At 45.7% G+C, this 21,750-nt stretch overlaps 1 protein-coding gene across 1 annotated transcript in view; it reads left to right on the top strand.

Moving 5' to 3' along the window:
* The window catches only part of zbtb47b (zinc finger and BTB domain containing 47b), a 168,400-nt gene that overhangs the window by 108,278 nt on the left and 38,372 nt on the right, over positions 1-21,750 (top strand). The window contains exon 6 of the mRNA XM_042308580.1: positions 19,915-20,059. Within this exon, the coding sequence (XP_042164514.1) occupies positions 19,915-20,059 (145 nt within the window). The remainder of the gene's footprint in view (positions 1-19,914; positions 20,060-21,750) is intronic.

Genomic DNA, 21,750 nt, shown 5'->3' with positions numbered 1-21,750 from the left:
CATAACCACACTATACACTACACTACCTATCACCACACTATAAACTACACTACCCATCACCACACTGTACACTACACTATATATCACCACTGAACACTACACAGCTAATATCACCACACTATACACTACACTACCCATCACCACACTATACACTACACTACCCATCACCACACTATAAACTACAGTACCTATAACCACACTATACACTACCCATCACCACACTATAAACTACAGTACCCATAACCACACTATACACTACCATCACCACACTATAAACTACAGTACCCATAACCACTACACTACCCATCACCACACTATACACTACACTACCCATCACCACACTATACACTACCCATCACCACACTGTACACTACACTACCCATCACCACACTATACACTACACTACCATCACCACACCATCACCATCACCACACTGAACATACACTACCTATCACCACTCTGAACACTACACTACCATCACACACTATACACTATACTACCATCACCACACTATAAACTACAGTACCATAACCATACTATACACTACCCATCACCACACTATACACTACACTACCCATCACCACACTATACACTACCCATCACCACACTGTACACTACACTACCTTCACCACTATACACTACACTACCCATCACCACTATACACTACATTGTCCATCACCACTTGAACACCATACCGATCACTACTTGAACACTACACTACCCATCACCACACTATAACACTACACTACCTATCACCACACTATAAACTACACTACCTATCACCACACTATACACTACACTACCTATCACCACACTATACACTCACTACTATCACCACTTGAACACTACACTACCCATCACACACTATACACTATACACTGAACACAACACTATCACCACACTGAACACTACACTACCTATCACCACACTGAACACTACACTACCTATCACCACACTGAACACCACACTACCCATCACCACACTATAACTACCACTACCATCACCACTTGAACACTACACCCCTATCACCACACTATACACTATACTACCCATCACCACACTATAAACTACACTACCATCACCACACTATACACTACACTACCCATCACCACACTATACACTACACTACCCATCACCACACTATACACTACACTACCTATCACCACACTATACACTACACTACCTATCACAACACTATACACTACACTACCTATCACCACATCACCACACCTATACACTATACACTACCTATCACCACACTGAACACTACATTACCTATCACACACTATACACTACCATCACCACTCTGAACACTACATTACCATCACCACACTGAATACACTACCCATCACCACTATAACACTCTACCTATCACCACTATACACTACACTACCCATCACCACACTGTACACTACACTACCCATCACCACACTATACACTACACTACCCATCACCACACTGTACACTACACTACCCATCACCACACTATACTATACTACCTATCACCACTTGAACACACCACTACCTATCACCACAGAACACCACACTACCCATCACCACTATATACTACACTACCCATCACCACACTATACACTACAGTACCACTATAACACTACACTACAACCATCACCACACTATACACTACACTACCCATCACCACACTACACTACACTACCCATCACCACTATACACTACACTACCCATCACACACTGAATACTACACTACCTATCACCACTGAACACTACACTACCCTATCACCACTGAACACTACACTACCATCACCATACTACACTACACTACCCTATCACCACACTATACACTACACTACCCATCACCACACTATACACTACACTACCATCACCACACTGTACACTACACTACCTATCACCACTCTATACACTACACTGCCCATCACCACACTATACACTACACTACCTATCACCACACTGTACACTACACTACCTATCCACACTATACACTACAGTACCTATCACTACACTATACACTACACTACCCATCACCACACTATACACTACACTACCCATCACCACACTATAAACTACAGTACCTATACACTATACACTACCCATCACCACTATACACTCACAGTACCCATAACACTATACACTACCTATCACCACACTATAAACTACAGTACCCTATAACTCATACTATACACTACCATCACACACTATACACTACACTACCCATCACCACACTATACACTACCATCACCACACTACACTACACTACACTACCACACACTACACTACCATCACCACTTTATACACTACACTCACCCATCACCACTTGAACACTACACTACCCATCACACACACTACCTATCACCACTGAACACTACACTACCCATCACCACACTATACACTACACCCATCACCACACTGAACACCATCACCATCACCACTATGAACACCACACTACCCATCACCACTGAACACCACACTACCCATCACCACTCTGAACACTACACTACCCATCACCACACTATACACTACACTACCCATCACCACACTATACACTACACTACCCATCACCACACTATACACTACACTACCCATCACCACACTATACACTACACTACCCATCACCACACTACACTACACTACCCATCACCACTCTATACACTACACTACCTATCACACACTATACACTACACTACCATCACCACACTATACACTACACTACCCATCTATACACACTACCTATCACACTACACTACCCATCACCACACTATACACTACACCCATCACCACTCTGAACACTACACTACCCATCACCACACTATACACTACCTATCACCATGAACACTACACTACCCATCACCACACTATACACTACCCATCACCACTCTGAACACTACATTACCCATCACCACTCTGAACACTACACTACCCATCACCACTCTGTAACTACACTACCCATCACCACACTGTACACTACACTACCCATCACCACACTATACACTACACTACCCATCACCACACTGTACACTACACTACCCATCACCACACTATACACTACACTACCCATCACCACTCTGAACACCACACTACCCATCACCACACAGAACACCACACTACCCATCACCACACTATACACTACACTACCCATCACCACACTATACACTACAGTACCCATAACCACACTATACACTACCCATCACCACACACTGTACACTACACTATACACTACATCACCACACTATACACTACACACCTATCACCCATCACCATCACACTGAACACTACACTACCCATCACCACACTGTACACTACACTACCCATCACCACACTGTACACTACACTACCCATCACCACACTGAACACTACACTACCCATCACCACACTGTACACTACACTACCCATCACCACACTATCACACTACACTACCCATCACCACACTATACACTACACTACCCATCACCACACTATACACTACACTACCCATCACCACACTATACACTACACTACCCATCACCACACTATACACTACACTACCCATCACCACACTATACACTACACTACCTATCACCACACTATACACTACACTACCATCACCACACTGTACACACTACCATCACCACACTATACACTACACTACCTATCACACACTATACACTACACTACCCATCACCACACTATACACTACACTACCATCACCACACTATACACTACACTACCTATCACCACACTATAACTACTATCACACTGATACTATACACTACCTATCACCACACTATCACTACTTGAAACTACAGTACCTATCTACACTATCACTACTTGAACACTACATTACCTATCACCACTTGAACACTACACTACCATCACCACTTGTAACCTACACTACCCATCACCACACTATACACTACCCATCACCACATACACTACACTACCCATCACCACACTATACACTACACTACCCATCACCACACTGTACACTACACTACCCATCACCACACTATACACTACACTACCCATCACCATCACCTATACACACAGATCACTACCCATCACCACACTATACACTACACTACCCATCACCACAAATACACTACACTCACTACACTATCACCACACTACACTACACTACACCCATCACCACACTATCTATACTACCCATCTACACTACCCATCACCACACTATACACTACACTACCCATCACCACACATACACCACATCCGCCACTTACACCATCACCACACTATACACTACACTACCCATCACCACACTATACACTATACTACCCATCACACTATACACTACACTACCCATCACCACTCTGAATACTACACTACCCATCACCACACTAACACTACACTACCATCACCACATACACTATCACCACACTACACTACACTACCTATCACCACACTATACACTACACTACCCATCACCACACTATACACTACACTACCCATCACCACACTATACACTACACTACCCATCACCACACTATAAACTGCCCGTACCCATCACCACACTACACTACCCATCACCACACTATAAACTACAGTACCCATAACCACACTATACACTACCCATCACCATCACTATAAACTACAGTACCCATCATAACCACTATACACTACCCATCACCACACTGAACACTACACTGCCCATCACACACTACACCATCACCACACTGAATACACTACCCATCACCACACTATACACTACACTGCCCATCACTACTCTGAACCATATCACCACACTATACACTACACTACCCATCACTACACTGAACACTACACTACCATCACCACTCTGAACACCACACTACCCATCACCACACTATAAACACACTACCCATCACCACTGAACACTACACTGCCCGTTACCATCTATACACTGCACTGCCCATACCCACTATACGCTACACTGCCCATCACCACTATACACTACGCTACCCATTCACCACACTATACACCACACTGAATCACCACACTATACACTACACTACCCATCACCACTACAGAACACTACATGCCCATCACCACACTATACACTACACTGCCCTATCACTACACTATCACAGTACCTATAACCACACTATGCACTACCTATCACCACACTATAAACTACAGTGCCCATAACTTATACTATACACTACCATCACCACACTATACACTACACTGCCCATCACACACTATACACTACCTATCACCACACTGAACACTGCACTACCTATCGTCACTATACACTACACTACCCATCACCACACTATACACTACACTACCCATCACCACACTATACACTACACTACCCATCACCACACTGTACACTACACTGCCCTATCACCATCACTACACACTATCACCACACTATAAACTACACTGCCCATCACCACACTATACACTACACTGCCCTATCACCACACTATACACTACACTACCATCACCACACTATACACTACACTACCTATCACCACACTATACACTACACTACCCATCACCACACTATACACTACACTACCCATCACTATACACACTATATCACCACACTATACACTACACTGCCCTATCACCACACTATACACTACACTGCCCTATCACCACACTATACTACACTACCCATCACCACTATGAACACTACACTGCCCATCACCACACTAACACTACACTGCCCATCACCACTTGAACACTACATTACCCATCACCACACTGACACTACTTTATCACTACCCATCACCACCCTGTAACACTGGACACTACCCATCACCACACTATACACTACACTACCCATCACCACACTACAGACATACACTCCCATCACCACACTGTACACTACACTACCCATCACCACACTATACACTACACTACCCATCACCACACTGTACACTACACTACCCATCACCACACTGAATACTACACTGCCCATCACACTGCCCATCACCACACAGATACTGCACTACGTCACCTATCACCACACTATAATACCACGCTACACTGCCCATCACCACACTATACACTACACTACCTATCACCACACTGAACACTACACTACCTGGACGCCATCACCACACTATACCACTATAAATGCCCTATACACTACACTATACACCACACTACCTATCACCACTATACACCACACTGCCCATCACCACACTACACTACACTGCCCATCACCACACTGTACGCACACTACCCATCACCACTGAACATACACTGCCCATCACCACACTGTACACTACATTACCCATCACCACACTGTACACTACACTGCCCATCACCACACTGAACACTACACTACCCATCACCACACTACACTACACTACCCATCACCACACTGTACACTACACTACCCATCACCACACTATACACTACACTACCCATCACCACACTATACACTACACTACCCATCACCACACTATACACTACACTACCCATCACCACACTATACACTACACTACCCATCACCACACTATACACTACACTACCCATCACCACACTATACACTACACTACCCATCACCACACTATACACTACACTACCCATCACCACACCATACACTACACTACCCATCACCACACGCTGCTGCCTACACTCGGACCATCACCACACTATACACTACACTACCCATCACCACACTATACACTACACTACCCATCACTACACTATACACTACTGCCCTACCCATCACCACACTGCCCATCACCACACTACACTACCCATCACCACTGGACTACACTACCCATCACCACACTACACTACCCATCACAACACTATACACTGCCCATCACCACTCTGAACACTACACTACCCATCACCACACTATACACTACCCATCACCACTCTGAACACTACACTACCCATCACCACACTATACACTACCCATCACCACTCTGAACACTACACTACCCATCACCACTCTGAACACCACACTACCCATCACCACTCTGTAACCTACACTACCCATCACCACACTATACACTACACTACCCATCACCACACTGTACACTACACTACCCATCACCACACTATACACTACACTACCCATCACCACACTGTACACCACACTACCCATCACCACTCTGAACACCACACTACCCATCACCACACAGAACACCACACTACCCATCACCACACTATACACTACACTACCCATCACCACTATAAACACTACCCATAAACTACACTACCCATCAACCACACTGCCCGTCATACACTACACTACCATCACCACACTACACTAACTGCCCGTCACCACAGTACCACTAATCACCACTCTACGCTGCGCTGCAAATACACTACCTGCATTGCCCACCACACTATACACTACACTACCTATGCATCACGTCCACACTGTACACCACACCCCATCACCACTCTGAACACCACACTACCCATCACCACACAGAACACCACACTACCCATCACCACACTATACACTACACTACCCATCACCACACTATACACTACACTACCCATCACCACACTGTACACCACACTACCCATCACCACTCTGAACACCACACTACCCATCACCACACTATACACTACATTACCCATCATCACACTGTACACGACATTACCCATCATCACCCTGTACACTACATTACCCATCACCACACTATACACTACACTACCCATCACCACACTGTACACTACACTACCCATCACCACACTATACACTACACTACCCATCACCACACTATACACTACACTACCCATCACCACACTATACACTACACTACCCATCACCACACTATACACTACACTACCCATCACCACACTATACACTACACTACCCATCACCACACTATACACTACACTACCCATCACCACACTATACACTACACTACCCATCACCACACTATACACTACACTACCCATCACCACACTGTACACTACACTACCCATAACCACACTATACACTACACTACCCATCACCACACTATACACTACACTACCATCACCACACTATACACTACACTACCCATCACCACACTATACACTACACTACCCATCACCACACTGAACACCACACTACCCATCACCACACTGAACACTACACTGCCCATCACCCACACTATACACTACACTACCCATCACCACACTAAACTACTACCCATAACCACACTATACACTACCCATCACCACACTATAAACTACAGTACCCATAACCATACTATACACTGCCCATCACCACACTATACACTACACTACCCATCACCACACTATACACTACCCATCACGACACTGTACACCACACTACCCACCACACCATACACTACACTACCAATCACCACACTGAACACCACACTACCCATCACCACACTGAACACTACACTACCCATCACCACACTGAACACTACACTACCCATCACCACACTATACACTACACTACCCATCACCACACTATAACTACACTACCCATCACCACACTATAAACTACACTACCCATCACCACTTGATAAACTACACTACCCATCACCACACTATACACTACACTACCCATCACCACACTATACACTACACTACCCATCACCACACTACAACACTACCTATCACCACACTATACACTACACTACCCATCACCACTGAACACAACACTACCCATCACCACACTGAACACTACACTACCCATCACCACTCTGAACACCACACTACCCATCACCACACTATACACACCACTACCCATCACCACTCTGAACACCACACTACCATCACCACTCTGAACACCACACTACCCATCACCACACTGAACACCACACTACCCATCACCACACTATACACCACTACCCATCACCAATCTGAACACTACACTACCCATCACACACACTATACGTCACCACACTTGAACACTACTACCCATCACCACACTATAAACTACACTACCCATCACCATACTATACACTACACTACCCATCACCACACTATACGTTGCCCTCACCACACTATACACTACACTACCCATCACCACACTATACACTACACTACCCATCACCACACTGTACACTACACACCCATCACCACACTATACTCCATACACCATCACTGCCGATACACTACACTACCCATCACCCACTGTACACTACACTACCCATTACACTGAATACTACACTACCCATCACCACACTATACACTACACTACCCATCACCACACTATACACTACACTACCCATCACCACACTACATACACTACCCATCACCACTAACACTACACTACCCATCACCACACTATAACACTACCCATCACCACACTGTACACTACACTACCCATCACCATACACTGTACACTACACTACCCATCACCACACTATACACTACACTACCCATCACCACACTATACACTACACTACCCATCACCACACTATACACTACCCATCACCACACTGTACACTACACTGCCCATCACCACACACCTACCTGCCACCACTGTTGAACACACACTACCCATACAACACTATACACTCACCCATCACCACTCTGAACACTACACTGCCCATCACCACACTATGCGCATCACCACGCTGAACACTACACGCCCCATCACCACACTATACACCCATCACCACCTGAACACTACATTGCGCCCATCACCACTGAACACTACACTACCCATCACCACCTGTAACCTACACTGCCCATCACCACACTATACATTACCCATCACCACACTGTACACTACACTACCCATCACCACTATACACTACACTACCCATCACACACTGTACACCACACTATATCACCACTCTGAACACTACACTACCCATCACCACACAGAACACCACACTACCCATCACCACACTATACATACACTACCCATCACCACACTAAACTACACCTATAACCACACTATACCATCACCACTATAAACTACAGTACCCATCACCATACTATACACTACCCATCACCACACTATACACTACACTACCCATCACCACACTATACACTACACTACCATCACCACACTGAACACCACACTACCATCACCACACAGAACACACACTACCCATCACCACACTGTACACTACACTACCCATCACCACACTACCCATAACCACACTACACTACCCATCACCACACTATCACCACACATACACCCATCACCACTATCACCACTACCATACACTACACTGCCCATCACCACACTGTACACTACACTGCCCTATCACACACTATACACTACATTGTGCCCATCGCTTGAACCCACTGCCCGACACCACACTGCACCCATCACCACACTGAATACACTACCCATCACCACTCTATACACTACACTACCCATCACCACACTATACACTACACTACCCATCACCACACTATAACTACACTGCCTACACTACCCATCACCACTACTACACTACACTACCCATCACCACACCGCTCACTGCCCATACACCACACACTGCCATCACCCACACTGAACACTACACTACCCATCACCACACTACACTACACTACCCATCACCACACTATACACTACACTACCCATCACCACACTATACACTACACTACCCACTGCACCACACTCTGAACACTACACTACCCATCACCACACTATACACTGCACTGCCCATCACCACTCTGAACACCACACTGCCCACTACACCATCACCCCACACTGGATACACTACCTACCCATCACCACACTGAACACTACACTTACCCACATCACCACGTCCCTGAACACTACACTACCCATCACCACACTGTAACACTACCCATCACCACACTATACACTACCCATACACCATCTGCACCCCTGTACACTACACTACCCATCACCACACTATACACTACACTATCCCTATCACCACTCACCTATACAACACTATACACTACCCATCACCACACTGAACACTACACTACCCATCGCCACACTATACACTACCCATCACCACCTGGACACTACACTACCCATCACCACACTATACACTACCCATCACCACTCACACTACATTACCCGTCACCACTCTGAACACTACACTACCCATCACCACACTGTAACCTACACTACCCATCACCACACTATACACTACACTACCTATCACCACACTGTACACTACACTACCCATCACCACACTATACACTACACTACCCACCACCACACTGTACCACACTACCCATCACCACTGAACACACACTACCATCACCACACTGTACACTACACTACCCATCACCACACTGAACACTACACTACCCATCACCACACTGTACACTACATTACCCATCACCACACTGTACACTACACTGCCCTATCACCACACTATACACTACATTACCCATCACCACACTGTACACAACATTACCCATCATACACTGTACACACATTACCCATCACCACACTGAACACTACACTACCTATCACCACATATACGCTACACTGCCCATCACTACATACACTACACTACCCATCACCACACTATACACTACACCCATCACCACACTGTACACCTACACTACCCAACCACACTGGACATACTACCCATCACCACACATACACTCACTGCCCATCACCATACTGTACACTACCTACCCATCACCACACTGTACACTACACTACCCATCACCACACTATACACTACACTACCCATCACCACACTGTACACTACACTACCCATCACCACACTGAACACTACACACCATCACCACACTATACCTACACTACCCATCACCACACTGAACACTACACTACCCATCACCACACTATACACTACACTACCCATCACCACACTATACACTACACTACCCATCACCACACTATACACTACACTACCCATCACCACACTATACACTACACTACCCATCACCACACTATACACTACACTACCCATCACCACACTGTACACTACACTGCCCATAACCACACTATACACTACACTACCCATCACCACACTATACACTACACTACCCATCACCCACTATACACTACACTGCCCGTCACCACACTATACTGACACTGCCCCATCACCACACTGAACACTACACTGCCCATCACCACACTATACACTACCCATCACCACTCTGAACACTACACTACCCATCACAACACTATACACTACCCATCACCACTTGAACACTACACTGCCCATCACCACACTATACGCTGCCGCCCATCACCACTCTGAACACTACACTACCCATCACCACACTATACACTGCCCATCACCACTCTGAACACTACATTGCCCATCACCACTCTGAACACTACACTACCCATCACCACTCTGTAACCTACACTACCCATCACCACACTATACACTACACTACCCATCACCCACTGTACACTACACTACCCATCACCACACTATACACTACACTACCCATCACCACACTGTACACCACACTACCCATCACCACTCTGAACACCACACTACCCATCACCACACAGAACACCACACTACCCATCACCACACTATACACTACACTACCCATCACCACACTATAAACTACAGTACCCATAACCACACTATACACTACCCATCACCACACTATAAACTACAGTACCCATAACCATACTATACACTACCCATCACCACACTATACACTACACTACCCATCACCACACTATACACTACCCATCACCACTCTGTACACTACACTACCCATTCACCACACTATCACACACTGCATTGTCCATCACCACTATACACCACACTACCGATCACCACACTGAATACCACACTACCCATCACCACTCTGAACACTACACTACCCATCACCACACTATACACTACACTACCCATCACCACACTGTACACTACACTACCCATCACCACACTGTACACTACACTGCCCATCACCACACTATACACTACACTACCCATCACCACACTATACACTACACTACCCATCACCACACTATACACTACACTACCCATCACCACACTATACACTACACTACCCATCACCACACTATACACTACACTACCCATCACCACACTGAACACAACACTACCCATCACCACACTATACACTACACTACCCATCACCACACTATCACACACCCATCACCACACTATACACTACACTACCCATCACCACACTATACACTACACTACCCATCACCACACTATACACTACACTACCCATCCACACTATACACTACACTACCCATCACCACACTATACACTACACTACCCATCACCACACTATACACTACACTACCCATCACCACACTATACACGACACTACCCATCACCACACTGAACACTACACTACCCATCACCACACTATACACTACCCATCACCACTCTGAACACTACACTACCCATCACAACACTATACACTACCCATCACCACTCTGAACACTACACTACCCATCACCACACTATACACTACCCATCACCACTCTGAACACTACACTACCCATCACCACACTATACACTACCCATCACCACTCTGAACACTACATTACCCATCACCACTCTGAACACTACACTACCCATCACCACTCTGTAACACTACACTACCCATCACCACACTATACGCTACACTACCCATCACCACACTGTACACTACACTACCCATCACCACACTATACACTACCTACTGCCCATCACCACACTGTACACCACACTACCGTCATCACCACTCTGAACACCACACTACCCATCACCACACAGAACACCACACTACCCATCACCACACTATACACTACACTACCCATCACCACACTATAAACTACAGTACCCATAACCACACTATACACTACCCATCACCACACTATAAACTACAGTACCCATAACCATACTATACACTACCCATCACCACACTATACACTACACTACCCATCACCACACTATACACTACCCATCACCACACTGTACACTACACTACCCTTCACCACACTATACACTACATTGTCCATCACCACTCTGAACACCACACTACCGATCACCACTCTGAATACTACACTACCCATCACCACTCTGAACACTACACTACCCATCACCACACTATACACTACACTACCCATCACCACACTATACGCTACACTACCCATCACCACACTATAAACTACACTACCCATCACCACACTATAAACTACACTACCCATCACCACACTATACACTACACTACCCATCACCACACTATACACTACACTACCCATCACCACTCTGAACACTACACTACCCATCACCACACTATACACTACACTACCCATCACCACTGAACACAACACTACCCATCACCACTCTGAACACTACACTACCCATCACCACTCTGAACACCACACTACCCATCACCACACTATAAACACCACTACCCATCACCACTCTGAACACTACACTACCCATCACCACACTGAACACCACACTACCCATCACCACTCTGAACACCACACTACCCATCACCACACTATAAACACCACTACCCATCACCAATCTGAACACTACACTACCCATCACCACACTATACACTATACTACCCATCACCACACTATAAACTACACTACCCATCACCACTCTATACACTACACTACCCATCACCACACTATACACTACACTACCCATCACCACACTATACACTACACTACCCATCACCACTCTATACACTACACTACCCATCACCACACTATACACTACACTACCCATCAACACATTATACACGACACTACCCATCACAACACTATACACTACCCATCACCACTCTGAACACTACACTACCCATCACCACACTATACACTACCCATCACCACTCTGAACACTACACTACCCATCACCACACTATACACTACCCATCACCACTCTGAACACTACATTACCCATCACCACTCTGAACACTACACTACCCATCACCACTCTGTAACCTACACTACCCATCACCACACTATACACTACACTACCCATCACCACACTGTACACTACACTACCCATCACCACACTATACACTACACTACCCATCACCACACTGTACACCACACTACCCATCACCACTCTGAACACCACACTACCCATCACCACACTGTACACTACACTACCCATCACCACACTGAACACTACACTACCCATCACCACACTGTACACTACATTACCCATCACCACACTGTACACTACACTACCCATCACCACACTATACACTACATTACCCATCATCACACTGTACACAACATTACCCATCATCACCCTGTACACTACATTACCCATCACCACACTATACACTACACTACCCATCACCACACTGTACACTACACTACCCATCACCACACTGAACACTACACTACCCATCACCACACTGAACACTACACTACCCATAACCACTCTATACACTACACTACCCATCACCACACTATAAACTACACTACCCATCACCACACTGTACACTACAGTACCCATATCCACACTATACACTACAGTACCCATTCCCACACTATACACTACACTACCCATCACCACACTATAAACTACAGTACCCATAACCACACTATACACTACCCATCACCACACTATAAACTACAGTACCCATAACCACACTATACACTACCCATCACCACACTATAAACTACAGTACCCATAACCATACTATACACTACCCATCACCACACTATACACTACACTACCCATCACCACACTATAAACTACAGTACCCATAACCACACTATACACTACACTACCCATCACCACACTATAAACTACAGTACCCATAACCACACTATACACTACCCATCACCACACTGAACACTACACTACCCATCACCACACTATACACTACCCATCACCACTCTGAACACTACACTACCCATCACCACACTATACACTACCCATCACCACACTGTACACTACACTACCCATCACTACACTGTACACTACACTACCCATCACCACACTATACACTACACTACCCATCACCACACTGTACACCACACTACCCATCACCACACTATACACTACACTACCCATCACCACACTATACACTACACTACCCATCACCAAACTATACACGACACTACCCATCACAACACTATACACTACCCATCACCACTCTGAACACTACACTACCCATCACCACACTATACACTACCCATCACCACTCTGAACACTACACTACCCATCACCACACTATACACTACCCATCACCACTCTGAACACTACATTACCCATCACCACTCTGAACACTACACTACCCATCACCACTCTGTAACCTACACTACCCATCACCACACTATACACTACACTACCCATCACCACACTGTACACTACACTACCCATCACCACACTATACACTACACTACCCATCACCACACTGTACACCACACTACCCATCACCACTCTGAACACCACACTACCCATCACCACACAGAACACCACACTACCCATCACCACACTATACACTACACTACCCATCACCACACTATACACTATACTACCCATCACCACACTATACACTACACTACCCATCACCACTCTATACACTACACTACCCATCACCACACTATACACTACACTACCCATCACAACACTATACACTACCCATCACCACTCTGAACACTACACTACCCATCACCACACTATACACTACACTACCCATCACCACACTGAACACTACACTACCCATCACCACTCTGAACACCACACTACCCATCACCACTCTGAACACCACACTACCCATCACCACACTATAAACACCACTACCCATCACCACTCTGAACACTACACTACCCATCACCACACTATAAACTACACTACCCATCACCACTCTATACACTACACTACCCATCACCACACTATACACTACACTACCCATCACCACACTATACACTACACTACCCATCACCACTCTATACACTACACTACCCATCACCACACTATACACTACACTACCCATCACCACACTATACACTACACTACCCATCACCACACTATACACTACACTACCCATCACAACACTATACACTACCCATCACCACTCTGAACACTACACTACCCATCACCACACTATACACTCACCATCACCACTCTGAACACTACACTACCCATCACCACACTATACACTACACTACCCATCACCACACTATACACTACACTACCCATCACCACACTATACACTACACTACCCATCACCACACTGTACACTACATTACCCATCACCACACTATACACTACACTACCCATCACCACACTGTACACTACACTACCCATAACCACTCTATACACTACACTACCCCTCACCACACTATACACTACAGTACCCATAACCACACTATACACTACACTACCCATCACCACACTATACACTACACTACCCATAACCACACTATACACTACACTACCCATCACCACTCTGAACACTACACTACCCATCACCACACTATAAACTACACTACCCATCACCACACTGTACACTACAGTACCCATATCCACACTATACACTACAGTACCCATTCCCACACTATACACTACACTACCCATCACCACACTATACACTACACTACCCATCACCACACTATAAACTACAGTACCCATAACCACACTATACACTACCCATCACCACACTATAAACTACAGTACCCATAACCACACTATACACTACCCATCACCACACTATAAACTACAGTACCCATAACCATACTATACACTACCCATCACCACACTATACACTACACTACCCATCACCACACTATACACTACCCATCACCACTCTGAACACTACACTACCCATCACCACACTATACACTACACTACCCATCACCACACTATACACTACACTACCCATCACCACACTATACACTACACTACCCATCACCAAACACTGAACACTACACTACCCATCACCACTCTGAACACCACACTACCCATCACCACTCTGAACACCACACTACCCATCACCACACTATAAACACCACTACCCATCACCACTCTGAACACTACACTACCCATCACCACACTATACACTATACTACCCATCACCACACTATAAACTACACTACCCATCACCACTCTATACACTACACTACCCATCACCACACTATACACTACACTACCCATCACCACACTATACACTACACTACCCATCACCACTCTATACACTACACTACCCATCACCACACTATACACTACACTACCCATCACAACACTATACACTACCCATCACCACTCTGAACACTACACTACCCATCACCACACTATACACTACCCATCACCACTCTGAACACTACACTACCCATCACCACACTATACACTACCCATCACCACTCTGAACACTACATTACCCATCACCACTCTGAACACTACACTACCCATCACCACTCTGTAACCTACACTACCCATCACCACACTATACACTACACTACCCATCACCACACTGTACACTACACTACCCATCACCACACTATACACTACACTACCCATCACCACACTGTACACCACACTACCCATCACCACTCTGAACACCACACTACCCATCACCACACAGAACACCACACTACCCATCACCACACTATACACTACACTACCCATCACCACACTATACACTACAGTACCCATAACCACACTACACACAACCCATCACCACACTATACACTACACTACCCATCACCACACTATACACTACACTACCCATCACCACACTGTACACTACACTACCCATCACCACACTGAACACTACACTACCCATCACCACACTGTACACTACACTACCCATCACCACACTGAACACTACACTACCCATCACCACACTGTACACTACACTACCCATCACCACACTATACACTACACTACCCATCACCACACTATACACTACACTACCCATCACCACACTACACACTACACTACCCATCACCACTCTGAACACTACACTACCCATCACCACACTATAAACTACACTACCCATCACCACACTATACACTACACTACCCATCACCACTCTGAACACTACAGTTCCCATCACCACACTATACACTACCCATCACCACACTGTACACTACACTACCCATAACCACACTATACACTACCCATCACCACACTGTACACTACACTACCCATCACCACTCTGAACACCACACTACCCATCACCACACTGTACACTACATTACCCATCACCACTCTGAACACTACACTACCCATCACCACACTGTACACTACACTACCCATCACCACTCTGAACACCACACTACCCATCACCACACTGTACACTACATTACCCATCACCACTCTGAACACTACACTACCCATCACCACACTGAACACTACACTACCCATCACCACTCTGAACACTACACTACCCATCACCACTCTGAACACTACACTACCCATCACCACACTGAACACTACACTACCCATCACCACTCTGAACACTACACTACCCATCACCACTCTATACACTACACTACCCATCACCACACTATAAACTACACTACCCATCACCACCCTATTCAATACAGTACTTATAGTCACACACAAATGTAATTGTGTAATAATTTGTGTCTTTGTGTGTGTGATGTATGTGTGTGTCTGTGTGTGATGCGTGTGTGTGTGTCTGGGTGTGATGTGTGTGTGTGATGTGTGTGTCTGTGTGTGTGTGTCTGTGTGTGTTTGGTGTGTGTCTGTGTGTGTGATGTGTGTGTGTCTGTGTGTGTGTGTGGTGTGTGTGTCTGTGTGTGTGTGGTGTGTCTGTGTGTGTGTGGTGTGTCTGTGTGTGTGTGTGTCTGTGTATGTGTGTGTGTCTGTGTGTGTGTGTGTGTGTGTGTGTGTGTGTGTCTTTGTGTGTGTGTGTGTCTGTCTGTGTGTGTGTGTCTGTGTGTGTGTGTCTGTGTGTGTGTGTGTGTGTGTGTGTGTGTCTGTGTGTGTTTGTCTGTGTGTGTGTGGTGTGTGTGTGTGTGTGTCTGTGTCTGTGTTTGTGTGTCTGTGTGTGTGTGGTCTGTGTGTGTGGTGTGTGTGTGTGTGTGTGTGTGTGTGTGTGTGTGTGTGTGTGTGTGTGTGTGTGTGTGTGTGTGTCTGTGTATTCCAGAACTGTAACGAGAGGTTCCAGTATAAGTATCAGCTGCGCTCCCACATGTCCATCCACATCGGACACAAGCAGTTCATGTGCCAGTGGTGTGGCAAGGACTTCAACATGAAGCAGTACTTTGACGAACACATGAAGACACACACTGGTATGTATAGATACGCACACACATTTACAGGGAGGCAGGTAGCCTAGTGGTTAGAGCGTTGGACTAGTAACCGGAAAGTTGCAAGTTCAAACCACCAAGCTGACAAGGTGCAAATCTGTCGTTCTACCCCTGAACAGGCAGTTAACCCAATGTTCCTAGGCCGTCATTGAAAATAAGAATTTTTTCTTAACTGACTTGCCTAGTTCAATAAAGGTTAAAAAAAACATTTACATGTTAGTCATTTAGCAGATGTTCTTTCCAGAGCCAATTACAGTCAGTGCATTCATCTGAAGCTAGTTGGCACAACCACATATCACAGATAGAAAGTCAATATTTCCTCAATAACATAGCTGTCAGGGGAGTCAGAGCTGGAGGGAGGATGGGGGTTAAGCTCCAGTGTTGGTTGTGGTTTTTTTTGTGTGGTTTTTTTCAGTTGAGGTGAGAAGGATTAATTAAGATACTCTTTGAAGAGGTAGGGTTTCAGATGTTTTCAGAAGATGGACAGGGACTCTGCTGTCCTAGCTTACCCCTTACTCTGCTGTCCTAGCTTCAGTGGAAAGATGGACAGGGACTCTGCTGTCCTAGCTTCAGGGGGAAGATGGGCAGGGACTCTGTTGTCCTAGTATCAGGGGGAAGATGGACAGGGACTCTGTTGTCCTAGCTTCAGGGGGAAGATGGGCAGGGACTCTGTTGTCCTAGCTTCAGGGGGAAGATGGACAGGGACTATCCTGTCCTAGCTTCAGGGGGAAGATGGACAGGGTCTCTGCTGTCCTAGCTTCAGGGGGAAGATGGACAGGGACTATCCTGTCCTAGCTTCAGGGGGAAGATGGACAGGGTCTCTGCTGTCCTAGCGTCAGGGGGAAGATGGACTCTGCTGTCCTAGCATCAGGGGGAAGATGGACTCTGTTGTCCTAGTTTCAGGGGGAATCTGGTTCCACCATTGGGGTGCAAGGACAGAGAAGAGCTTGGAGTGGGCTGAGCATGAACCAAGAGGGAGGTCCAAGAAACCTGAGGTGGCAGAACGGAGTGTTGGGGTTGGGGTGTAGGGTTGGAGCATAGCGTTGAAGGTAGGTAGGGACAGCTCGTCTTGCCATAGGTAAGTACCATGCTCTTGTAATGGATGCGAGCTTCAACTGGAAGCCAGTGGACTGTGAGGAGGAGTGGGGTGACATGAGAGAACTTGGGAAGGTTGAAATCCAGGAGGGCTGCAGTCGTACTCTACGGATGTTCCTCTTCCTGTGTGAGATAGGGTCGTACTCTACGGATGTTCCTCTTCCTGTGTGAGGTAGGGTCGTACTCTACAGATGTTCCACTTCCTGTGTGATAACACTCTTAACACTAGGTAACACTCTACGGATGTTCCTCTTCCTGTGTGAGGTAGGGTGACACTCTACGGATGTTCCTGATAACTTCCTGTGTGAGGTAACATAACACTACTCTAAGATGTTCAAACACTTCCTGTGTGAGGTACTATAAACACTAACATATGAACATACATGAAACACTGGTAACACTATAAACACTATAACACTAACATAACACTATAACACTATAACACTATAACATTATAACACTATAACACTATAACACTACAACACTATAACACTAACATAACACTAACAACACTATAACATAACACTACATAACACTATAACACTATAACACTACAACACTATAACACTATAACACTA

This window comes from Oncorhynchus tshawytscha, linkage group LG29 (assembly GCF_018296145.1).
Source record: "Oncorhynchus tshawytscha isolate Ot180627B linkage group LG29, Otsh_v2.0, whole genome shotgun sequence".
NCBI classification, from domain to species: domain Eukaryota; kingdom Metazoa; phylum Chordata; class Actinopteri; order Salmoniformes; family Salmonidae; genus Oncorhynchus; species Oncorhynchus tshawytscha.
Note: the sequence above shows the minus strand (reverse complement) of the source record. Positions and strands in the feature narration are given on the sequence as shown.